Genomic DNA, 25,548 nt, shown 5'->3' with positions numbered 1-25,548 from the left:
ATTTATTTACTTTATAGCCCACCTTTTTCGCTCCAAGGTGGTGTACATGGTTCTTCCTCAATCGCCATGCCCTGCCCTGCAAGGTAGGGTCAATCCTAGGGGCAGTGACTGGCCCAGGGTCACCCAGTGAGCTTCACTGGTCAAGCAGGGATTTGAACCCTGGTCGCCCAAGTCCCAGTCCAACACTCTAATTGCTACATTATGAAACTCCCCTCATTGCAATGCCTTCCCAAGCTAGGTCAATGCACTTGATGCTGCCTAAAATCAGAAGCTGTGTTCAAACTGCGGTAAGCCAAGCAATCACACTCCCTTCTTCTCCCTGCTGGTAAGAGGGATGGAGACCAGAATTCTTGCTTTGAGCAGCCAAGAGTTGTGGACTCCCAAGGCCGCCGTCTTGAGAAGTAGTATGTTATTTGCCAGATGCATTTATACAGAACCTTCCTGGCCAAGGAACTCAAGGCAGTTCAGTTTTAAAATACTACGAACAAGCAAATAGTGAAACACAGAATAACAGTGTTCTCTCGGGTCAATGGAAAGAGGGTGCTCAATAATTCTCCTTTGTTGCTGATGGTTGCATCGGCAACAGATTTCATGTACTCCCCCCCCCTCCTGCAGACCAACGAGCAGTGTTTTCAAACTATGTAAAACTGTAATTTACTTTCAAAAAAATCCTTATTTAATGCTTTCGTTTGGCACTAGAGTTTCGGATGCTTGAATTCCTGGATAATGCTCAAGAAGGCAGACTAATGCTCTCTTAAATGCTCACTGCCTGCTAACTGAATGCTCTGTGGAGTACCTGTCTTTCACATGGTTGTATACATGCAAGATTCACCATTACGAGGTATGGGGGGGAAGTCAGCAAAGGACTTAGAAATCCACTCGGGACTAGCTTAGGGTCGCATCAGGTGAACATTAACAGAGCCTCACCGCATGTTGTCACTGTTTAAGAGGTATTTCTTGATGCGTGGCAATTTCCGCAGCACTGGCTTAATGTCGGACATTTCTGCAATCCTCTTCATCAATCTCACCTGAACGGGATTGGGGCAGCAGGGAGGAGAGAGGGAATGAATAGTAAAGCAAAAGCAATGAAACCCACCAAGCAGACCTGAGACCTTAAAATATGTGACTATAAACCACCCCACAAATCTTCCCCACATATGGCTGCTGGGAGTTTTCCCCTTGTTTCAACGTGCTTCTCTAGAAACCTCAGGCAAGAACCCCAGTCAGAACTGAGACAGCGGTGTACAGGCTACTTGAGAGATTGCTTCAATTTCTGTGGAGTTGCTGCTGTTAGGCAGAGCACATAGCACTGGGCTGGCTAGACAAATCAGACACCTTCATCTAAGCCAGTTCTCCTCTTCCAGAATGATGGAAGCATTCTCCTTTCGGCTGTCCCCTTACCTGCTCCATGCCGTTAAACATTTCCTGCAGCTCTCCGGCTGGCGTCAGGGTTCTGCTGGCTCTAATCGAGGCGTACATGTGCCCAGAATCGGGAATCCCATTCGAGAGCTCTTGAGCCGTCATCTTGACTAGAACCTTGAAGTGTTCCTCATCTTCAAAGTGAGGGCTGCAGGAAGTGGAGAGAGGAAGCAGAAAGGCATCAGTTTGGGGGTGGGGGCGGAATCACGGCAGAAAAGCATTGAAAGGGCTTAGAAGCTGCCATCGCTGAAGACCAACTTCTTCCAAGTATAATCACCAAGAGTTGGGCAAAAAACTTCCAGCTATTACCACCAGCCCTGGTTGTTCTGCTGGAAGGTCTAGAGTGCTTTTCAGAGATGCTCTCAGCAGCTAGCTGCTTAGTTTTTAGGGCAATTTCTTCTCCTGAGCATTCAAGTGGCCTGGCTACGGTGTTCTGCACCAGCCACGGCTTCTAGATTAGATATACAGTTGTACCTTGGGTTAAGAACTTCATTCTGGAGGTCCGTTCTTAACCTGAAACTGTTCTTAACCCGAGGTACCACTTTAGCTAATGGGACTTCCTGCTGCTGCTGCGCAGCCGCCACACGATTTCTGTTCTCATCCTGAAGCAAAGTTCTTAACCCAAGGTACTACTTCTGGGTTAGTGGACTCTGTAAGCTGAAGTGACTGTAACCTGAGGTACCACTGTAAAGGCAGCCTATTTCTGGGCTCAGATAACCCAGCAAGGTACGTTTGAATCAAAAGCTTCTCAAGTACTCCATCCACCTGATGTGACTCCCACACAAGGAGAGCACTGCTGGATCAGGCCCACAGCCCATCTAGTCCAGCATCCGGTTTGCAAACCAACGCCCTGTGGGAGGTACACAAACAGGGACGGAGCATGACAGCACTCATTCCCAGACACTGGTAATCGGGGGGGGGGGGGGGAATACTGCCTCCAACAGGGGCGGCAATTTGTTCACCCAAGTTTGTTCACATCATGCTGAACGATGGTTGTGCATGACATCTTTAAGTGCTTGTGGACTGGGCTCATAGTTTGTTGGCAGAGTACATGCCTTGGATGTGAGAAACTCCAGTTTAAGTCTGTTAAAGGAGAGGATCTCAGGCATTCAGGGAAACTGCTTTTCAGCCTGAGACTCACAAGAAGGACTGCCAGTCACAGGAGACAACAGGCTGCCCCATGGACCAATGGTCTGCTTCAGTAGAATGAACCTTCTTATATTCACGGAGAATGAACCTTCTTATATTCTCATGGAGAACCAGAGTTGGAAGGGACCACAAAGGTCCTCCAACCCCCTGCACTTTAGGAACCTTTTGCTCAATGTGGGGCTCAAATCCATGACCCTGAGATTAAGAGTCTTAGGCTCTACTAACAGAGCTATATTCTTTCTTTTTTAAAAGCAAGTTACCTTGTTATGAATTGAACAAACAAAACAAATAAACAAAACCCATGCTTAATCCTGTGCACATTTAGCTATGCACTTATTTCATTTTCAGGGTGATATGAAATGAATGGCCACATTTTGGAGAAGTTATTCTATTTTCTAGTATCTCCAAGCTTTGTGACATGTATCAAAAGCAAGCCATTTAGCTCTTTTAGCAGGAAAGCACACAACTGCAAATACACACACACACACACACACAGAGAGAGAGAGAGAGAGAGAGAGAGAGAGAGAGAGAGAGAACCTGTTGAATATTTCACTCCAGATGTGCATCATGGCAGGCAGATTTCGATCCAGGCAGAGAGAAGAAAAGAGCACACCCTAAAGGAGACATTTAACAAGAAAACTCAGATCAGTAGACAAGCCGGTAAAGGTAAAGGTACCCCTGCCCGTACAGGCCAGTCTTGCCAGACTCTAGGGTTGTGCGCTCATCTCACTCTATAGGCCGGGAGCCAGCGCTGTCCGCAGACACCTCCGGGTCACGTGGCCAGCGTGACAAGCTGCATCTGGCGAGCCAGCGCAGCACACGGAACGCCGTTTACCTTCCCGCTGGTAAGTGGTCTCTATTTATCTACTTGCACCCGGGGGTGCTTTCGAACAGCTAGGTTGGCAGGCGCTGGGACCGAACGACGGGAGCGCACCCCGCAGCGGGGATTCGAACCACCGACCGTGCAATCGGTAAGTCCTAGGCACTGAGGTTTTACCCACAGTGCCACCCGCGTCCCTAGACAAGCCAGTAAGAGATCCTCAAATAATTACTTAAGGAATAACAGCTATCTGCTCAGTTGTGATTCCCAGACAGTTATTTAGTGGGGATGGTGCCTTAGAAATAGGAAGCAATTCAGCAACACTGCCAGTCATTAATTAGGTTTGCATCTCATCTGCAGCAAGGGAGGCACTCGCATCTCTAGCCAACACAGCCCCAACATGAAAGAGCACCAGGGCCACGTGACACCTGACCTGGAGACTGACTTACCTGCTCATACACGTCCAAGTGGGAGTCATCCACAGTGATATGAGGGCAGACAGAAAGGCCCCCTGTTTTCAGATCTATCTCTTGAGCCTGTTCTCTGTAACTGAGAGCGCCACAGCCCATTCTGCAAGAAGGAGAGAGCATGTAGGGTGTGGACAGCAGGCCAAGCAAAAGCCTGAAGCATTTAATTATCTTCACTCCTGGCATTTATTTTGCACATGTTGGAAGAAGGGTTTTGGAAGCTGAGCCCTAAGAGGAATGGTAGAAAGAGCTGGGAAGGAGTAGCCTGGGGGATGGAAGACCTGAAGATTTAGGCAAAAGCCCAATGGCAGCATTAGAGGAGGACATGCCAGATGTCCTCTTAAAACCTGCTGGCCCCAAACAGCAGCCAACAGGAAGAGGGACTGCTGGAGCTTAGAAGGTCCCTGCAGCTTCTACGAGTAGCATAGGAGATTTGGGGGCAGCAACACTAAATCTTAGCAGCCAAGAAGAAATTATACCCAGCTCTGCGCAATCCCAGGAATGTAGCTCAGCAACCAAGTCTAGACAGCAACACCTTTAGGGTTGTTATTTCTGTTTCTGGAAGTTGCCTGTTGTTGAAGTAATCATGTTGCATTTTTAGTATTGAAATGCAGTTTTTTGGTATGTTATTATATTTCTGCTTCGCTGCTATTATGAAATTGCTACGTTGTTTTGAAATTGTTACTGTGTTCTTGTTTCGCTATGTTATTATGAGACTGTGGTGTTTTGCTTGAGATGTTTCTTTGTTGCAAGCCACTTTGAGCATGCAATAAAATGAATGAATGAATGAATGAAAGGTTCCAAGGTTCAATCCCTGGGCATCTCCAGGCAGACTTGGGAGAGACCACTGCCAGTCAGTGTAAGGGAGGGTTGGCAAAATCACTGGCCCTCCAGATGTGGCTTGACTGCTGCTTCCATCACCCCTGGCAGACGGCTGCAGCTGATAGCGGCTACACCTGGAAGGCTGCAGGTCAGCCACCCGAAATGGTACAAGGCACCTTCCTTTAGAACTACAGGATCACAGAACTGTGGCGTTGGAAGTGACCCAAATGGTCATTTAGTCCAACCTCCTGCAATGCAGCTGTGCTCTTCTTCTCCCAAAAACTTTGTGCCCCAAGTCGCCAGCCCCAGTACCAGAGGGCCTGCCCCACAATTGCTCAGAGAACTGTTTAATAACTTTCTTGGCCAAGGATATACATATTTTGTTCAAGCTCATTACACTATAAAGATAGACTGTAATACAGGGATGCGACAACAGTGGCAAGAGTATTGCTGGCTCAGAAATGGAAGCAAGAAGAAATACCAACGAAAGAAGAATGGCAGACAAAATTAATGAACTATGCAGAATTGGATAAGATGACAGGAAGGATTCAAAACCTGTGGGACCAGAGATTTACAGAAGATTGGAATATACAAGTTATTTGAAGAGCAACTGTAATCAACAAATTACGCTAGTAAGACTACACTAAGTTTTATAAGGAGAAATATATGAAATATTGCAAAGAAGAGAGATATTAGTTATGAGATTTAAATATAATAGTGAAAATAAGAAATGCAAATTAAGTAAATAGATTTGAAAATTTTCAGATGTGATTGATAGAAGTCAACAAAATTGTATAAGATGTAAAAGTATGTTCAATTATTGTTGAAAATGATATGTTGAAAAACTAATCAAAAAATTATTTAAAAAGTAGACTATAATACCATTAAACAAGCAATATCCACAACATGCACCCCAATAGTCTCCCCGTAAAAAATAATTTGAATTTAGGTCAACTCATCAACCCCAAAAGAGGGGAGAGGGAAGAGATAGTGGAATAAACTGGAATGAAGCTTATTGCAGAGATAGCCCATGGGGTGCCCTGTGTATGTTCACGGAATCTTAGAATTGTACAGTTGGAAAGGTCCACGAGGGTCATCTAATTCAATCCCCTGCAATGCAGGAATCTTTTGCTCAACTTGGGCCAAAACTCGCAACCCTGAGATTAAGAGTCTCGTGCTCTACCAACTGAGCTATTCCAACCAAGCTGTTGTAGGACTATGCATCACATCAGCCCGAGAGAGTATGGTCGGTGGTCAGGACTGATGGGGAACTGGCAGTCCAACATCTGGAAGCACCACATAGGCTCTCTCTGGAATGAATCCCCAAAACACAAATAGAAAGCTCCTCCTTACTTGGTGATGACGTTGCAAAAAAGCGGGACGTAAGGCCGGAGCTCCTCCGGAAGTGTGTTCAGACTGGAAACCGCTCTGAAATACACCATGCCGTTTGTGGGCTGAGCGCAGTACTGGACCGGGACATCCTCAGCTACAGACAAACGAGAAGAACTCATCAATATATGGTGTCAGAATTGGAGACTGGAGGGAGCAGTGTTTCAGAAACAAGCCCAGCCTCCTTCGGAAATATAGAGCTCCGTACAATTCAAGCCCAAATCCTTCTCTTGGCTTATATAAAAGCTCAGGACCCACAAGCCCATTCCAAGCTGCCCCACCTCCCAGGTTCGATCCCTTACATCTCTAGGTAAGAGTTGGGAGAAACTCCTTTCTGAAACCCCAAAGAGCTGCTACCAGTCAGTGTTGAAAATACTGAACTAGATAGACTTGTGGTCTGACTCAGAAGGAGACAGTTTCCTCGGAAAACGTGGGAAATGGAATGGAGCACCCAGAAAAATGGACTGGCTGGCTGCAGCCCTGGACAGGAGCACTCACTGTGCAATGTTACGCAGGATCCTTTAAGACAGCTGCTAAAACCTCCCTGTCCCACCCCAGTCTATCTGGATGCAAAAATCATTTATGTATACAGTGGATGCTCGGGTTGAGAATGTGATCCATGCGGGAGGCAAGGTCGCAATCCGCAGCATTCACAAACTGCCGTGTCTGCGCATGTCGCAATTTGGTGCTTCTGCACATGCACAAAGCACGATTTAGCGCTTCTGCACATGTGCCAAAACCCGGAAGTAACCCGTTCCGGTACTTCCGGGTTTGGAGCGGTGCGCAACCCAAAATCACGCAACCTGAAGCGCCTGCAACCCGAGGATTGACTGTACATGACTTTAAATTGCAGTAATTTTATCTGTATGTTATTGATAATTATTTTACTGTCTCGAGACTTTTTGATTAGGCCATTTATAAAATTTACTATATCCAGCAAGCATTACGTTGCAGAGCCCTCTCATACTAAACTGACGGCTGCCTGCATTTCCATCTGGGAAGGAACCCAGAGTGGTGTCAACAGCCTGTACCTCTGAGAAAGAGCTGCTATTCCAACACAAGGCTAACTACGTTCACAGGCTCTACGTTTTTTGTTTCATAATGGAACATCAGCATTGAGTGACTCTGTCTTACCTGTAAGTGACGTCTCCAGCTCAGTAAACACAATCCTAGGCTCAATATCCAAGACCTTCAGAGCAGGGAGGCAAGATGTGTCTTGAGGCTTGCTTTGCAGATCAAGCAGTTCCAACCCTAGAAGGAAAAGTGGAACGTCGGTCAGCGGTTCTGACAAAAACTATCCAACAGGGATTCAGGTTCAGCGGCAACAGTAGGGATTTGACAAGGTTCTCCTGGGAATTTAATGAATTTGCTTCCCAAACAGCTCCTGGTGGTTTTCAAAGTTAAGTCCCCTGCTGCCAAATTTTGGAGAGGCAATGGAATACAAATGGATACAAATCTCCCCTCACTTATTTATTTCATTTAAAACTTTTATACTGCCCTTCATTGAGGGCACAGGGTGGTTCACAATATAAAAACACAAAAATAAACGTCCATTTACAAAGTGTGCGTTGACCTCAAATGGGAAACCGCAACAAATGTGGTTTAAATTTCTGTTATCTTTTAATACAGAAATGGGGAAAGGGGGAAAAGAAGTGTGCAGAGATCAACCACCAACTCAAGCTCACATCCTCTGTCTGTCTGTCTGTCCATCCCTCTATCCACATAAACGTGAGAGTGTCAAAGCAGGCAGAAAAATGGCCCACCTTTTTCATATGTCAGCTTCTTCTCTTCTTCAGAAAGGGCCTCAAGTTTTTCTTTCAGCTTTGCCGCTTCCATCGAGGTTTGCTTCTCATAGAAAGCCCCATCTGGACTCATCGACAGCGTCAGCCTATGGGGGTTACCCTAGTTGCCCAGGACCATGGCGAAGAAAACAGAAAATGGAGTGCCCATCAGTGCAAAGAACAGCCTGCTATTTTAAGACCTATCCTGGCCATCATGGGAGAGGAGAGGTGTGGTCTTCAGCCTGGGGCACTTGGCTGACCACTGTCAAGAGACAGGGTGCTGGACGTGATGGACCTTTGCAAGTCCAGAGTCGTCGTCCCCTGCCCTGTAACTGGGTCCTTACCTTAAAGTACTGCTTCATCTTTTTCTGAAGAAACTGGGGGTCCTCCTTAAGGCACTGCCTGAACCGAGCCACTTTCTCGGCGATCTTTAGAAGGTCAACGGGGTCTCCTTCGTGGTTCCAACAGGAGGCAATATACTTGAGGGATGAGAAGAGGCGAGGAATTAGAAGCCAGAAGGCAGGAGGACTGCTGCTCAGAGCAACCCTTGAAGAAGCGGCCATTTTGCCATCTACACCTGAAGATGCCTCTGCTTATGGAGCCCAACTTACAGGCCAGGCAAACACCCGAAAGGTAAGCCACAGACCAGTCTCTGCATGAGGAGAATGAGCCATAGTACAGTCACAGGACTTGAATGCACTGATCCGTTCGCCAGTATCCCCAGTTAAAAGAACTTGAGTGTTTTGGAAGACCTCTGCCTCAGGTTTTGGATAGCCTCTGTCATTTGGAGCAGGAACATAGCCTGACGTGGCAAAAGAAGGTTTGTTCATCTACCCTAGTTCTGTCTACTCTAAGCAGCATTGGCTCTCCAGAGGCAGAGAAAGGTCTTTCCCACCACCAGCTGCAGAATGGTTTAACTGGAGATGCCATGGGTTGAATTTGGGACCTTTTGCATGCAAATATGTTCTCTCTACCCCTGTTTTCCACTTGACCTGCCCTCCAAAAAGGTCCTGAGCTCAAGTCTAAGTATGTAAGGTATCACTATCTTGCAGCTATCCAAACTTTATTCTGAAGCGGTAAAGCTCCCTAAGAGAGGCTGTTCCAGAACAAAAAGACAAAAACACACACCATTTCATGCACATATGTAACATATAGAAAAAAAGGAAAAATGCATAACCAGAGTGGATAAAAATCAATGATTTGTTTTTTTAAAAATACAATTGGATTATTTTGATTTAAATTGATTTTTTAATTTATTTATTTTTAAAATCAGATTTTTTTTATTTAAATCAGATTTTCAAAATAAAATGCTTTTGGATGAAAAATCTTTCTAAAGGTAGTTTTCTGTTTAAGTTACATTATAGTCCAAAAAGGCTATTCATCAAGAAATAAGGATTTGTTTTAAGTTTTTCATGTGTGCTGAAATTCAGTTTAAGTGTTTTTTTAAAAAAGTTTAACCACATCAGTTAACAAACATGGATACATATGCTATAATGTTGTTGCTTTAGTTAAATACATTGTTTAAATTGTTATTAAGGAAATGATTATTTTTCTCCTTCCATTAAAGTACAGCAGAAAAGTTGCCCAATATAAACAATAATTTCATAATTATCTGTCTATGTATTTCCAATAGTATAACCAAATCAGTAATTTTTGATATAAATGTAAAAACTATTCTGAAAATTTATTATTCCAAAAATGAAACTTTCCTCTGGTTGTAAATATTAAGATTATAGCAGCAAGAATGAGTCTTTCTGTAAGAAAAATGATTTAAATCAAGTCTTACTGATGTAATTTAAATCATGCTTTAAATCGTGATTTAAATCAATTTGATTTAAATCAAATCCACTCTGCACATAACCAAAGAAATACCAATGCCTGCAGGGGAAATCTGACAAAAAGATGGTTTAGTTTAAAAACCAATGGCAAGATGGAACTCTTGACGTGATTATCCTGAATAAGGAAGGTGAACTTTAAAAGCTAACTGGACTTGGAACTGGCGAAATGCTGTCATTTCTACCTTGTGATCAACCCATTTCCTACCCTATTACACAGGAATATGACCAACGTATTAACAGGATATTGTTAAGAAATGCTGTTAACTCGAGAGGAGACAAGCTATGGACCCATCAAAGGGGAAACAGCACTTACTGAAGTCAAAGCAAGTCCAAAGCTAGTTGACTGATGCTTCATCTGGATTTCAATCTTGTGAAGCAGTGCTTCAATCCTTTCTTCCTCAAACCCGTTCCTTGGGAGAAAACAAACAAGCAAGCGGACAGTTAATATTGCTCTAAAAGCACACACGGAAGGGAGACTTCCACTCCCAAGAAAACATTAAAAAAACAGGGAAAATGAAAGACTCACACACTCAATGACTCACGTACCCCCCCAGCCACTACAAAACAAAACAAACCCACACAGCTTTTACTTACTCAATAACTTCATCGACAGTCCTGGAAATAATTTGTTTCACAGTCTCAATGTTCTCTTCGGCGATCCCTTGAAGGCCAACGCTGAAATAAGCCTCTCTCGTGGAGCCGTTAAACCTGCAGAACACAGAAAATGAAGGAAAAAATGCCTTGGCTGCTCACAGCAGGGGTGGGGAGACATGTTGCAATTCAAGGGCCATATCCTTTCAATTGTAGCCTCCTTGGGGCCACAAGACAGTTATGGGTGGAGCCTGAGAAAGTGGGTGGGGCAATAAAGGTGACCTTAACTTTGTAGAGAAGGCGACGTACTAGCTGTGCGCTACATAGGTTTGTGCAAAGAGAGAGACACACTTATTCTCCCCATCCAGGCAAGGAAGAGGCACCATCTCAGTGGAGGCATGTGTCCCAGCCAGGCAAAAGCACCCAAAGAAGGTGAACAGCAGGACTACCAAGGGGTGTGGCTTGCAGACCACATGGAAAGGCTTGGAAAATCCACATTTTGTCCCTAGGGACTAAGATTGCCCACTTCTGGCTTTTGGCCTTCGCTCTTGGGCAGCTGAGTCTTGAAAGAGTTGTACCCCAGGAAAGGAAGGGCAAGTGGCAAAGAAGTGGCACGCTGCATTAAATGTGGTCCAGTGGCAGAAGAACAGCAGAGCCCAGACAGGGGGCATAAAGGCAAACAGCAAGGGTAGAAACACAGGCGAACAGCCCATTCGCCAGAAGGAAGCTATAACACAAAGCTACGAAGAGTAGTTCTAAAATTTCAGGAAGCCAGAATGCTTTTTAGTGCATTTAGCATTAGTTAGAAGTGGGAAGTCCAGACATTCCACAAACTGAGATCCAGTCAACCAGGAATCCTGAGAAGGCGTGGGTCTGCTCCAAGTTCCCAGGAGATTTTATCCATGAAATTACAGTACAGGTAATTTGCAATGAACACACATTTAACTTGTGCGCATTCAGCTTTATGCACTTGGCAAAAATGTTTTAAAAAGTTTAAAAGGTGGGTGGGCATCTGGGAGAAACTTTGGCAGCCCCATCATCCACTGAAGCCAACCTTTTGACTATATGTGATTCTGGCTTTCCACGCTCTCCCTCCCGGAACATAACTCCAAATTGAGAGTCACCTGCAGTTGGCGTGTTTTCACTTACTTGGCTGCTCTTGGCCTGAACTCTTTTCTCCCCCTCAAAGTCAAATCAGGGAACAGCAGCATGAAATATTTCATTTGTGTCAGCCTAGTGTGACTGGATGTATGGAAGTGAAAGCTGGACCATAAAAAGAAGGCTGATCGCCGAAGAATTGATGATTTTGAATTATGGTGCTGGAGGAGACTGTTGAGAGTCCCATGGACTGCAAGAAGATCAGACCTATCCATTCTGAAGGAAATCAGCCCTGAGTGCTCCCTGGAAGGACAGATCGTGAAGCTGAGACTCCAATACTTTGGCCACCTCATGAGAAGAGAAGACTCCCTGGAAAAGACCCTGATGTTGGGAAAGATGGAGGGCACAAGGAGAAGGGGACGACAGAGGACGAGATGGTTGGACAGTGTTCTTGAAGGTAACCAGCATGAGTTTGACCAAACTGTGGGAGGCAGTGGAAGACAGGAGTGACTGGCATGCTCTGGTCCAGGGGGTCACGAAGAGTCAGACACGACTAAACAACAACAACAAACTGTGACTGGCCCGAAGTCAATCTGCAAACTTCGTGGCATTAGTGGGGATTTTCAACCCGGGTCTTCTGGATCCTAGTCCGACACTCTGATCATAACATCACATTGCCTTGTTGCAACCTTACTTCATGCCACTTGGAAGTCATAGTGTTAAGCAGCATATAAAATGGTTGGGTGGATGGGGGGGGGGAGAGTGAAATAAAGAGCAAAGTGTGCTTTGCCCCTATTTTAAATGCCCAACCTGAGTAATTTAATTAAAATACAACAAGTTGAACTAAAGTTGTGGGGCGAAGTGCTACACTGCTGCACGCGGCTAACGCACTTACCCAACATCTGGCGAAAAATCTGAACCCAGACCAGCCTCGATTAAAGCTTTATAAAAGGGGGAATTGGGGCCACCAACCAACAGCGAAGACAACAAGTTCAACGTGAAAGATTCGAAATTATCTGTAATGCTAAAAAGAGAAAAAAGTTAACAATAGTACCATGGGATTCAGCATACAAAGGACGACGGCAGTTAAGACCAAACCAAAACCTGAATCCAGGTGCAGAGTTACACAAGCCTGGTCAAGTTATTCTGGCAAACAATGCAGAAAATGGGAGAGAGTCTTCTGCGACATTTTTATAGGTTCCGGAAACATTCTTAGTAGCTGTGGATTATCGACAGGAAGCTCTATAGATTACGTGTCACTCCCCACATTTGTTGTACGAAATCAATGAAGAAAATGGCCAAATAATTTGTCCTTTTACAACTCCTGAAATCAGGTAGCTGAGGAGCCACTTCAATCTATCCCAAAAGAAGGCTGACTGACCTACCTGAGCAGGCTGTGGCAAGTTTTATAACAAAGTAACACATGTGAATCACTTTTAACCTTCTAAAATGGGAATTGTGTCCAGTGCTGAGTTAGCTGTGGATTCACAGAACATTATGAGGGTGGGAAAGTGGCAATGGTGCCACAAGCCGATAGCTTTTCTTTTCTGTTTTTGCCCAAAGTTGTTTGCGAAAAAAGCCAAAATCACCAAAATCTACACTACTGGCATGGGCAATTTCTGCCCAGACACTGCTTAAGGAGGCTGAATACCAGCTATGTCCAGAAAATTCCGGACCTATGGCAACTCTGTTCCGCCATATTCTGCAAATGTGTAATCCCAACTCATCATATAACTTCAGGGATGTAACCTTCATGGCTTTTAATTGTCAGAGGACTGACAACACGGCAAAAGACAGCAGCGCCCCCTAGTGACAGCTCCACATCACTACTCAACCATGAAACCTAGTGACTTTCTATCAGTCATTTACTGCCTGCTACTGAGTCTTAACTACCTGGTATGATTATTGTTGGGAGATAATGGACACTGCCCCAAGCTTTTGGGAGATGGGCAGACTGCTTTATAATTAATAAAGAAATGCAAGTTAGCCCTCTGAAAAACAACAATGACCATTGCACCCCTTTCTCAGCTAAGCCTTGCTGAAAAGAAAGTATGGGGGGGGGGTAGGAAGCCAGGATCCCAAGGGGAGAGGCTAAGCATCACCAAACTAGCCATTTTATGCTTTTGGTGACTGGGGTCAATATGCACTAAGCACAACTGGAGAAGGCAGAGATGGTGGGAGCCCAATGCAATGCATTTCAGGGTTCCCTGTTCAGCAGGGAACGGCAAGCTGTTTGAAACTCATCCATTTCCCATTCCACGTACTCTGCTAGGAGGTAGCTGACGCTGACCATCGTCTGCTTCTTGGAGTCTGCAGCAAGCGAATCAGTCCCGCAGGTCACATGGTGTTCCCTCTGCAAAAGAGAAACCGATGATTTGAGAAGGCAGGTGTGATGGCCTGGGATTCCGAGTCTGAGAGTGAACCGGAGGAATCCCAGCCGGCACAGGAGTCCCCGCCTCCAGGGCCGGCTGAACTGGGGCAAGTCCTAGATGCTGAGGAGCCTGCACCTGTGACAGATCCTCAGGGGCAGGCACCAGGTGAGACCATTCTGGCCCCAGAGGTGCTGGAGGACTCAGTGGCTACAGGTGAGCCTCCCCCGGGGCCCAGTAACCCTTCGGCCTCTCCTGAACTGCAGAGGCTTAGGGCAGAGAGGTGAAGGGAACTGGTCTCTCCCAGGAGGAGTGCTCGCCTTAAGGCCAGGAGAGGCGGGGCTCCTGGGGGCCGGGACCGCCCCCGGCCTTAGAAGAAGATAAAGGTCAGGCAGCCCGGTCCCAGGTTGCGGGAGCAACGTCGTTGTGGAGTACCTGCTTTACCCAGACCTAGACCTGCACTCCCGGTGTGCCTGTTCCTCGCCCGGCTTCCTGCTCCTGACTCTCCGGTGTTTCTGTTCCTCGCCCGGCTGCCCGCTGCTGACCCACCAGTGTTCCTGTTACCCGCCTGGCTTCCTGCTGCTGCCCTACCAGCGTTCCTGCTCCCCCGCCCGGCTCCCTGTTTCGGACCTCGCGTCTCATCTAGTGATCGTCTACCCTGCTAGTGACTCTGGACTGAACTTCGGCTACGGTATTAGTACCTTTCCCCCCCGGGACCAGCACAGCAGGGGAATGCAGCCCTCTCTCTCTGCCTCCAATATATGGAAGTGCCAGAGTTAAGCTCACTGGCAAGAGACGCCTGAGAGCGAGATGCTGTAGCTGAGCATGTGCAACCTTACACTGAATCAGACCATCAGCCCAGTATACCTGAAGAAGTGTCTCCACCCCCATCATTCAGCCCGGACACTGAGGTCCAGCTCCAAGGGCCTTCTGGCGGTTCCCTCCCTGCGAGAAGAAAAGTTACAGGGAACCAGGCACAGGGCCTTCTCGGTAGTGGCACCCTCCCATCAGATGTCAAGGAAATAAACAACTATCTGACTTTTAGAAGACATCTGAAGGCAGCCCTGTATTGGGAAGTTTGTAACATTCGGTGCTTTATCGTGTTTTTAGTATTCTGTTGGGAGCTGCCCAGAGTGGCTGGGGAAACCCAGCCAGATGGGCGGGGTAATAAATTATTATTATCTAGTCCAGCATCCTGTTCTTACATTGGTCAACCAGGTGCCTGTGGGAAACCCAAGGAGCAGTACCTGAGCAGAAAAGCACCCTCCCATCCTGTGGTTTCCAGGTATTCAGAAGCACGACTGCCTCCAACTGCACAAGCAGAGAATCACCCAGCACAGTAAAGGCTCGACTGGCTGTGGATCCCCAAAGTCTCAGGTAAGGGTCTTTTTCCAGCCCTGCTTCCCCAAGATCTATTCACTGAAGATAGCAGTCTTTCAGAGCATTTGCACTGCATGCAGAAGGTCGGAGGTTCAGTCAACCAAACAGGCATCTTCAGGCTCTGGCCTGAAGCACTGAAGAGTTGCTGCCAAACAGTGCAGACAATTCTGAGCTACGTGGACCAATGGTGTGACTCAGTGTAAGGCAGAGCTGCCCATGAACCCAGCCTCTTCCACCCGAGGTAAAACAGGCAGCTAAAAAAAAATAGAGACAGGGCCTTCTCTGCAGTGGGGCCCATAGTGGGCAACTCCCTCCCTCTATGGGTACCTGCCTGGTGCTTAAACCCTTAATTAAACACTGTACAAGGCCCTTGATCTAGTTCAGAACCAAGGCTGCACAGCCCTAGATATTATCTCTTTTTCTTGTGAGTTGTTATTATGCTATTGTATTTGGATTTTTTTTGTTTTACAAAAGGGCGCATTCCTATGCATTTGTGGGAAATATGGCATGTAAACAAACTGAACTGCGACTAAACGTTTCCTAGAATTTTTTCCACATTCAAAATGTACCAGAAGAGCTACAGTGGGAGGAGATGAAAAAGCCAGGCAGATTTTCATCTTTCCTCAATCAGGAACTATTCACAAGATAACTAGAAGCCACACTTGACTTGACTGTGGCTGACTATCATCCCTGCTAAACATTTAGCCTGGAAAGTGTTCTTTGGGAAACGACCACGGACAAAATGGCCTCTGTGTGAGTCTCAAGAGTCACCTATGGAAATCCAGAGTAGAAATCTTGTGGTCAACGACATACTCACAGGTTTATCCCAGAGCTGTTGTGTTGGGACAGCAGTGTTCGGCTCAATTTTCTGGAATTTACTCAGGGCATCCTTGTGGATCTGTTCCAAGTGTTGTTCCAGTGGGAAGTTACCATAAGTGAAGAACCTGGAATTTTATTTTTTTATTATATACTACTATTAATAGGCAAAATAAGGTTGCACATTCAAAAGCCTGAATCCCAAAACTCCCATTTGCACATATAGATGCCACAAGATTTATGTTCCATGTTTTAGACCATGGTCAAGCCCAAAGGCCTATCTCTGACTCACAGAGGTTGGAGGACCATCAGCCATGTAAGATCCAGTTGAGATTCCAGCCTTGTAGGAGGTTGGAGTAGATGACCTTTGGGGTCCCTTCCAACTTTATAATTCTATGATGCTATTATTCTGCAGATCTTTCACTTTTGTTTATACTTTACCAATGCTGATGATACACATCATTAATCCTAAAATGACAATTCATGGAGCAGTATACCTCAGCATCGCTCCTAAGCAAAAAGTAATTCTTTCTACACTTAATCTTAGAGTCGAAAGGCTGCAAAGCTACTGAAAACCAGTGATTTTTGCATTCTTGGAGAAGTCTAGAAAGCCATAGAAAAAATGGACTGGAAAGTGAACAGAGCATTGTTCAAGAACTCCCTCACTAGAGGCACAGAGATAGGGGCATGTGGTTAGGAAGAAACGTGTACCTTATTTTAAAAATGGCTCATTCCTTTCTCCGGCCACAATGAAGCACTCGAGGAAACTCCGAGGAAATGAAACACACACCCCCCACACACCCAGCTAGGATTGACTAATTTCCTGGCTCCCCCAACAGAGAACTGAAGCTGCATTAGCTGTGTTGGGCACACCCGGGATTATTACAAAGCACTCTTTTCCCTTTCAGACGCACCCTTCTCACCTTGCATTACTAGGGTGGTAATGTGTTGCATGGAATTGCTTCAGCTGTTCCCAGGAAAGATCGGGGATCTTCAGCGGGTCGCCCCCGGACACAACTGCGTATGTGTGGTCCGGGAGAATCTTGTTCTGAAGGTGCTGGGAGAATACTCTCTCGTTGTCTGTCTTAAAAGAAATCGTTTAGGTAGGAGTAAAAAAGCTTCAGCAAAACTCACCTGCTACTTCAGGGAGCATGTCAGGTAATAATAGCTACAGTTTTCCTGGAAAACCCAATAATCCCCAGAAAACAGTGGAAGGGATCGCAAAACTGTAGAGTTGAATGGGCTCCTGACGGTCATCTAGTCCAACCCCATTCTTAACCAAGACTCAGGATGGAGTTAAGAGTGGCCCTCAGCAAGTTTCCCAGGTGGGACAGCGGCCCTCAGGCTGAAGAAGCTTTCCCATTTCAGCATTAAATTGTGGAAAAATATACAGATTGATAGGAAAGGACTGATTTATGCTGTGAACGCACTGAAACATTGTGATGAGTGAGTGTCGCTGGCTTATTATGGTTTTTGTGAAGAAGCATCATACTGGTACATGCTACCTGATCATTTCTGCGTTACTCCTCTGACATGAGAAAGAATTGATCTTACCTGTAGTGTAGATTTAGGAGTGGCTCCAGCATCCCATGATGTAAATGGCTGCTTCCTACAAGCATGGGTGACCACCCAGACTTAAGCAATGGTTTGTTGACGGCTTACAAATTCTGGCTTGTTAGGGATTCAGGACCCTGTATTTGGGGCTCACAGGAAGCCGAGCTAAACTGTGGATTCTTGGGTTTGTTTCCCCAGCTCATGCCAGGAAGAAGCAAAGCTAGATTGATGGAGCTGTGTGCACACTAATCTACTGCTTGTTTCACAATAAACCACGGTGAGCTAGAAACATTGGTTTCCAACAAATACAGCCAATAGCTCAATTGGACATGATGATGATGATTTTATTATTTATACCCCACCCATCTGGCTGGGTTTCCCCAGCCACTCTGGGCAGCTTACAGCACATTAAAAATTGTAAAATGTACTATATATATATATATAAAATGTGCTGTATATATATATGTACACAGGGCTCATCCAGACTTATGCATGTGCTGTGCCTAGAAAGCACATGTCCTGGCTGTTTTCTGCTTGACCCATGCTTTCTACGCATGGGTCCAGGAAGATTTTCCCTTGCCCTGCTCCTTTCCAATGGAAAAACAGCTCTTTAGTGATATATCAGAACAAATAGCAATCTGGGGAAAATCCAAATTCCTGTTAGCTCTGATTGAGAACTAAAGAGCAGGTTTTTTCCAGGAGGGTGATGGAAGCAGCAGAACAAAGGGAGGAGTGGCTAAGCCAATCTGTATGCATGGTTAGGAGAGCTTAACTATGAATGTCCGCTGCTGGGAATCACAAGTAGAGAGTGTGCTCTTGCACTCAGATCCAGTGTGTGGGCTTCCATAGACATCAGGTTGGCCACTGACAGTACAAGATGCTAGACTTAGATGGGCCTTTGGCCTGATCCAGCAGGACTCTTATTGCGTTCTTAAATTAAAACAATTTTGAAAAAGGAACTTACAAATGCTCCCTTCATCTCATTGAAGACAACTCCTTTGAAGACTAGCGGCGTCTGAGGGTCTGCTGGATCCTCATGTTCTAATCTCCAGCCTTCCTGCCTGTGCAAGATGAAGACACGCAACACAGAGGGGTCAACACTCCTTTGGGCAGCACCACCACGTGTGTGTATATGTGCCCAAAACATGAAAGTCTTACCAGAAGTCAAGGTGTCTCAAACAAGGGAAAAACACGGCGTCCAGGTATACAGACAGAAGGTTCTGAAAATCTTTGGGATTTTGGGTGGAAAATGGGTAGAGAGTATAGTCGCTAGCTGTGGGGAAAGATAACAAAATAAATATCAAGGATTTAATGAGGGTGTCCCAGGGACAATGGGATTCTGTGGTTCTCCCTTCCTGGGAGGGAGGCCTGTCTTCTGAAGCCCCTTCCTAGCAAGGATTGCTGCTGCAACCCCCCTCCTCTGTTGAAATTCTGAGAAGGGTGTGTGTTCTAGGGCGAGGTTTTAGATCCACTGGATCCATGCTCCCAGGATGGACAGGAGATGGTGGGGCTATTGCTAACCCTTCGCTCTAATAGTCTTGCTCATCTCGTTTATGAACAGAGCTCCTCTCAGATATTACAGTTAACAGATCAGGGTGGCAGGTGGGTTTTTTTGTAACTCGCTCCCCAAGACCATGATTCCATGGCTATCTACACCCAAAAGTGCCTTACACAGAGTTGCAGCCATCCTCCATTTACCCCACTACCATCTGCAATGACTGGGAGGGGCTCTTCACAATCCCCAGAGACTCTCAACTGCAGATGCCAAGGGTTAAACCCAGAAGCTTCTGCTTGCAAATGATATATTTTGCTCCGCCCTTGAACCAAGCAGGGCAGGAACATTATCAAGGGCAGCAATCGTCTCCAGATCTGAGCCAGGCGTTAAGCGGACAGCTTTGCAGAAGCTTCCCAGCACTGCGCTCTCGTCTCCTTTTTTCCAAGTCAGTTTTCTTTCCGTCAGTAAACAGACAAGAAGCATGTATTGATGGGGATCTTGGGAGCAGGGTCTACCTTGCCGACATCCCAAATGTGCTATGCATCAAAATGGGGCTGCAGTTTGCATTTTTCCAAGGTCTCAACGCAAAATGCAGAACTCCAATTGCTGCTTAAAGCGCTGGGTCTCTCAGTAAGTCACATAAGGCTCCTTCCACATATCTGAACCAGTTCTACAGCAACAGATATGCAGTTGAGGCCTGCAATAAAATGTTGCTGCATTTCCTCCTGCCTAAAGGGAGTTTAATGTTCCAGGAACATTCCAAGCAAGGCACTTCATTCTTCCCCCTCCCTACCATGTTATTTTCCAACTGTAACTATACATTCAATATCTGCAGAGCATGCTCAGTCCTGATTGGTGGCTTTTTTACCCTCTTAGTTTTCTTTTCTTTATTTTTGTTCTCGTGCAATGACACACACGGCCCCAAGCATGCATTTACCTCCCTTCTCATTTCTCAGCAGCCTTGGTTTGGCTACAGTCCTGCCGGCGCTCTCCACTCGAGTTTGGAATTGGAAGGAGCGACAGGCACCATAGATTTCATCATATGAGTACGTTGCCGTTTGCACGGGAGAAATGCAAGAGGCTGCTTGTTCCCGTTTGCTCACCTGTAAAGGCATTCATGAACGTGGAGAGTGACCTGTTTAGCATTTTGAAGAAAGGATCTCGGACAGGATACTTCTGCGAACCACAAAGCACAGTGTGTTCGAGGATATGGGGGACGCCTGTACTGTCCATTGGAGTGGTGCGGAATTGAACACTGTAAGGTGATCAGGAAAAGGTTGGAGAGGTTAAAATACAGAAGTAAAACATCACCGTACACATAAAAATAATTTGTTATTCCTATAATGCTGGACCCAAGATTTCCCCTCCTTTTCGTGGGAGCTGCATTCTCAGTGGCACCTTAAGAAGCAAGCAGTAGAAACTCAGAATTCTTATACTGACCTCTGACCTTCCAGGGACCTTTCACACAAATTGATGGCAGTGGGCCCTCTGCACCTAGGAGGGTCTCAGAACATACCTGCAAGCTCTAACGGCACTCCCATAAAGTCACAATTCTATCCCCATCCCTAGCGAGACTTCTCAAACCTTGATCCCAACACACTTACCTGAAGAGATTGTTGGAATCCTCTCTTGCCACATGCAAATACTTGGCTCCCGTCTGATCATGGCTCAGGTTGACAGTAGTTAAGAATAACTCGGGTACAGCTGTCACCTACAGTGGGCAAGCGCGCGCACACACGCACACACATTTATTTCGGTTAATACAAATGGGCACAATCGTTTTTATTATCGTTAAGCTATTTGACTCACACTAACAACGATCTCAGAAGCTGAACAATGCCCAAATAAATAAAGGCAAAGGTATAGCTTCAGGGCCTCTCCAGTGGGCACAAGCTATTCTACCAAGTTGCCTGCACACAATTCTTACAGAAGGCAGGCAGGCAGTTAAGCACCAAGCAAAAAAAAAGAAAAGGTAAACGAGGGGTTAGACATTAAATAAGAGGCGTATGAAATAACGCACGGTGTGTAGAACGTGGATACAGATAATTTATTCTCCCTCTCCTAACATTAGAGCCTGGAGTCACAGAATCAAAAATATGTAGGGACCATGAGGGTCATCTAGTCCAACCCCCTGCAATGCAGGAACCTTTCATCCAACGTAGTGCTCGAACCCAGAACCTCTAGATTAAGAGTCTCATGCTCTACTGAGGGGCGGAGCTATCCCTCCTAGACCCAATGCTAGTAATTCTCAAGAGCAGGCACTCTGAAATCAATGGACTTAAGCAACCTCTCCATTGTTTTCAGCGGGTCCTACTCTGAGCAGCACCAGCACTGGTTATCGCCCAAAGCAGCCGCACGGTGGGAATTTCGGGACAGACAAGAGGATGTGCTTCTGCACTACGGAATTTGCTACCGCAAAATGCAGTCATGGCCACCAGCTTTAAAGGGAGATTACATGGGAAATATACGGAGGATGAGGCAATCCAGGGTTACATATCACCACGACCAGCAGACGCAGGATGCCTCTGAACCCCTTTTGCTGGGGAACCTTGAGCAGGAGAATGCAACTGTTCTCATGATATGTTTGTGGGCTTACTACGGGCACCTGGCTGGTCACTGTGATTACAGAAGGCTGGACTAGATGGGTCTTTTAGTCTGACCCAGCAGGGCTCTCCTCATGTTTTTAGCTGTTTATAAACTGACTGGTTGTGCCCCCAGAATCAGCTGCAAAATGCAGTGTGTGTTCCTCCACGGAGAAGCTGATGCAGAGTTTTCAAGCTTTTTTTTTTTTTTACCGTCAGATCAGACCAAATGCACCCCAACTTTCTGGGGAGAAGAGAGCCAGAGAGCCCCGAGCGACCAGGAAGACCATACAAGTACCTGGTTTACTGTGAATCCATGGATGCGATCTCCAGTTTTGTACTGCAGTGCCCTTTCATTGGCAGAAGTACTTTTCCATCTCCAGAGTCTCTGATTAAATGGCCTGAAACTATATACATAAAAAGAGAGGGGAAGAGGAGAAAGCAAACAATGAGACTTCCTTTAAAAAATAATAATTGGGGTGGGGAACCTCAGGCTTAGGAGCCAGTGCATCAAGTTAAGCAAATGTGTGAGCACAGGGCAGGTGGCACCCATTTATTCAGTTATATAATTAATACAGCTTAGACTAATTAGGGCACAGGAAAATGGAAGGGGGGGGAGTGCTAGGAGCCAAATCCTGCAATAAGTACCTATAACTCAGAGCTAAATTCCAGGGATGTGAAATCTCTAAGAAAGCTGGTGTTTAGGGCCACACTAGTAAACAAGACTTTTAAAACTCCCAATTTTGGAGGAGTAAAAGGGAAGCTCCACTGTGCACACACTTCCACACAGCACAGTTCTAGCTAGTGGGAGAATCAACTTAGTTTTAAGAAGGGGAGGCCTAGCCTTCTTTAAAAACACCACTTGACTGGAATGGAGAGTGTTGATTCAGGACTTAAAAGAGTCAGAGTTGGAATGGGTTTTTCTAGAGAACTTGGAGGTCCTCCACTCCAATGTAGGCTCTGCAGTGTGAAATGCAACTACAAAACCCCTGGCCCAACCTCTGCTCAAAGTATCTGCAGGAAGGGAGAGCCCACTATCTCCCAAAGCAGCCTCTTCCATTGTTGAACAGCCCCTTACCGCACATTTCTCCTATAAAGTTTAGCTGAAATCTGCTTCCCTTGCAACTTCAGCCCATTTGTTCTAGTCCTGGACTTTGAGAGCACCAGCAAACAGGTGAGATACAAGCGCAAATCCTTAACTATATCAACCTTAGCTCAGCCCAAGTGTTATAAGGCAAGGCCTTAAAAAATCAAATTATGCAGACCACACTACAGCACAAAACCATTAAAAGAGTCCTGCTGGATCACACCAAATCTTAGGATAGGGAAACATGTGGTCTTCCGGTTCTTGGAACAACAACTCCCACCATCCTTGACTGACTGTTTTGCTGGCTGGAGCTTATGGGAGCTGGGGGTTCACAAACATCTAGACAGCCACCCTTGATCTGGGTGCAATGTCTTGTTTCCCAAAGTGGCAAGTCCGATGCCTCCATCCATGAATACAACATAGGCAGCAGGCCTAGCAGCACTGTGGATTCCCAGCATTTGGTGTTTAGAGATAAACTAACATGACAGCCAGAGTCAGAAAGTTGGGCTTCTCGCACCTAAATAAGACCACTGCTCCCAATACTTCACAAAACCCAGCCGACAAGAATTCCAGTGAGAAATGCGGGATGTTTCACCAGCGGCTTCCACCCACAATTCCTCTTTTCTTTTATCAGTCCCAGGCCAGCGGAGGAGGTAGGTGTGGCAGCAGGGAGAGACAGTTAAAACAAAACAGCCTCCTTCAGGAAAAAAAATGTCAGAAAGCAAGCTTCCATCCATCAGATTTTCCAGAAAGGTTACGGGTGGCCAAATACCTGAGCTACTAAAAACAAGAAGTGCTGGGGTCAAAGACAACCATAAAAAAAGAAAAAAAAAACCTTTCCCCCAGATGCAGAAAGTGGAAGGCATTCTGCACATGTTCAGAGCCTCCCTTTACATCTCACTCTCCAGTAAGAAACTCAAATAATAGAAAACGGGGGTTCTGGGCGTCGGTTCCCCAGGGGTTCCTCCTAACACCCCCCACCCACCCACCCCCCAAGCAGTATGACCCATGGAAAAGGATGAGGGAAGCTACAGCCCAACCACTTCTAGGGAGGGCCCCACGGGATGAAACCCCGGCTCGGAATGCGGGGCTTCGTAACCGCGGGAGAAAGATGAGGAGGAGAAGAGGAGGAGCCTCTGAGCACGTGCAGAGTGTTTCTTCGCCCCGCCCGGAGAAGCCCCCACCCCACGAGTCGACCAGCGGCGGAGGCTGCTCACCGGCCGGGACTCGTCCGCGCCAGCTGCCGCCCCGCCGCCCAGAACCGGCCCCACATGGCGCAGCGCGACCTCCCCGGCGGCCACCACAGAAGAGAACGGAAGAGGCGGCCGCGCTGCCCCGGACGACCCCTCGGAGCGCATGCGCGGGACCTTTTCGCGGCGGGGGCGCGGCGGGTACCAGACGGGCGCTAGCTCCGCCCCTGGGGCGGGGCCTCTCGGGAGAGGGAGGGCTTCGGAACTCCGCCCCTTTCCCTAGCGAGGCTGTTTCCCCGCCCGCTCCTCGCATCGCTCTTCTTCCCCGGGAAGCTTTGCGACGGGGCTGCCTGGTGCAGCTTGGCGACTCAGTCCTGCCTGCGCTTGCTGGGAGGTGCTCTGTCTGCCCTCCCTCTAAAGAGAATAGGGAGTTGTAGTTTGTTCAGGGTGCTGGGAAGTGTAGGGGTTTTTTTTGGAGGGGATTACAGCTCCCAAGATTCATTTGCGCTAGGTGGGTGCAGTGCCAAATTTACGTATAAGTTACACAAGCTATAACTTAGGGCCCCACTCTCTTGGGGCCCCCCAAAAAAATAAAGGAAAAAAACCCTGGATGTACATTTCCAAAATATAAGATAAAAAACAAATAAAATAAAACCTACATACAGCAATAGTGTTTTGTGTTGTGTAGTCTCCTATTTGTTATGTGCAAATGGCTTCAAATACCTATTAGGTCCATAAATTACCATATAGTATATAGGTAAAGGGTAAAGGGACCCCTGACCATTAGGTCCAGTTGTGACCGACTCGGGTTGGGGCGCTCATCTCGCTTTATTGGCCGAGGGAGCCGGCATACAGCTTCCGGGTCATGTGGCCAGCATGACTAAGCCGCTTCTGGCAAACCAGAGCAGCACACGGAAACGCTGTTTACCTTCCCGCTGGAGCGGTCCCTATTTATCTACTTGCACTTTGACGTACTTTTGAACTGCTAGGTTGGCAGGAGCAGGGACCCAGCAATGGGAGCTCACCCCGTCACGGGGATTCGAACCGCCAACCTTCTGATCGGCAAGTCCTTGGCTCTGTGGTGTAACCCACAGCACCATCCTCATCCCTATATAGCATATATTCAACACAAATAAACAGCAACAATTTGTTGTTGACAAAGGACAGCTGGACATATAAAGGGCCCCATTACCTTCAGTAGCTTAGGGCCTCATCAAACCTAAATCCGGCCCTGGTTTCTGGGTTCATAGGATTGCAGCCTTATAGAATCATAGAATCTTAAGAGTTGGAAGGGTCCCCAAGGGTCATCTAGTCCAACCCCCTGTAATGCAGGGATCTCAGCTAAAGCATCCCTGACAGATGGCCACCCAACCTCTGTTTAAAAACCTCCAAGGAAGGAGAGCCTTCTCCCATCTCTTGTGGTAGTCTATTTTTTATTATTATTAATTTATTTAACATAATTATTGCAAAATATAAGCAAAATATTGCAAATACATACATACATATATATTTCAGATAAGTACACATATATCTATAAAAAGAACAAAAGAGAAAAAAGGAAGAAAAAGAGAAAATAAAGATAAAAAGAAGAAGTCTATTCCACTGCTGAACAGCTCTTGCTGCCAGAAAGTTTTTTTCCGAATGTTTAGTCAGAATCTCCTTTCTTGCAACCTGAAGAATATATCTTTTTAATAACGTTAT

General features: G+C 46.3%; 1 protein-coding gene across 1 annotated transcript in view; it reads right to left on the bottom strand.

Moving 5' to 3' along the window:
- PITRM1 (pitrilysin metallopeptidase 1) overlaps positions 1-24,019 on the bottom strand; it is a 31,474-nt gene extending 7,455 nt beyond the window's left edge. Inside the window, exons 1-20 of the mRNA XM_082192206.1 lie at positions 23,875-24,019; positions 21,869-21,977; positions 20,593-20,699; positions 20,092-20,243; positions 18,652-18,766; positions 18,458-18,554; positions 16,863-17,023; positions 15,941-16,067; positions 13,639-13,727; positions 12,270-12,398; positions 10,280-10,393; positions 9,999-10,095; positions 8,192-8,326; positions 7,830-7,968; positions 7,201-7,317; positions 6,031-6,163; positions 3,838-3,958; positions 3,106-3,182; positions 1,402-1,567; positions 928-1,028 (exon numbers count right to left, since the gene is read on the bottom strand). Coding sequence (XP_082048332.1) covers positions 928-1,028; positions 1,402-1,567; positions 3,106-3,182; positions 3,838-3,958; positions 6,031-6,163; positions 7,201-7,317; positions 7,830-7,968; positions 8,192-8,326; positions 9,999-10,095; positions 10,280-10,393; positions 12,270-12,398; positions 13,639-13,727; positions 15,941-16,067; positions 16,863-17,023; positions 18,458-18,554; positions 18,652-18,766; positions 20,092-20,243; positions 20,593-20,699; positions 21,869-21,977; positions 23,875-23,930 — 2,342 coding nt within the window. The 5' untranslated portion in view covers positions 23,931-24,019. The remainder of the gene's footprint in view (positions 1-927; positions 1,029-1,401; positions 1,568-3,105; positions 3,183-3,837; positions 3,959-6,030; positions 6,164-7,200; positions 7,318-7,829; positions 7,969-8,191; positions 8,327-9,998; positions 10,096-10,279; positions 10,394-12,269; positions 12,399-13,638; positions 13,728-15,940; positions 16,068-16,862; positions 17,024-18,457; positions 18,555-18,651; positions 18,767-20,091; positions 20,244-20,592; positions 20,700-21,868; positions 21,978-23,874) is intronic.
- Between the last annotated feature and the right edge of the window lie 1,529 nt (positions 24,020-25,548).

The sequence above is a fragment of the Podarcis vaucheri genome (assembly GCF_965113315.1).
Source record: "Podarcis vaucheri genome assembly, chromosome: 12".
Lineage (NCBI taxonomy): Eukaryota > Metazoa > Chordata > Lepidosauria > Squamata > Lacertidae > Podarcis > Podarcis vaucheri.
This window is presented reverse-complemented; position numbering and strand designations above follow the sequence as displayed.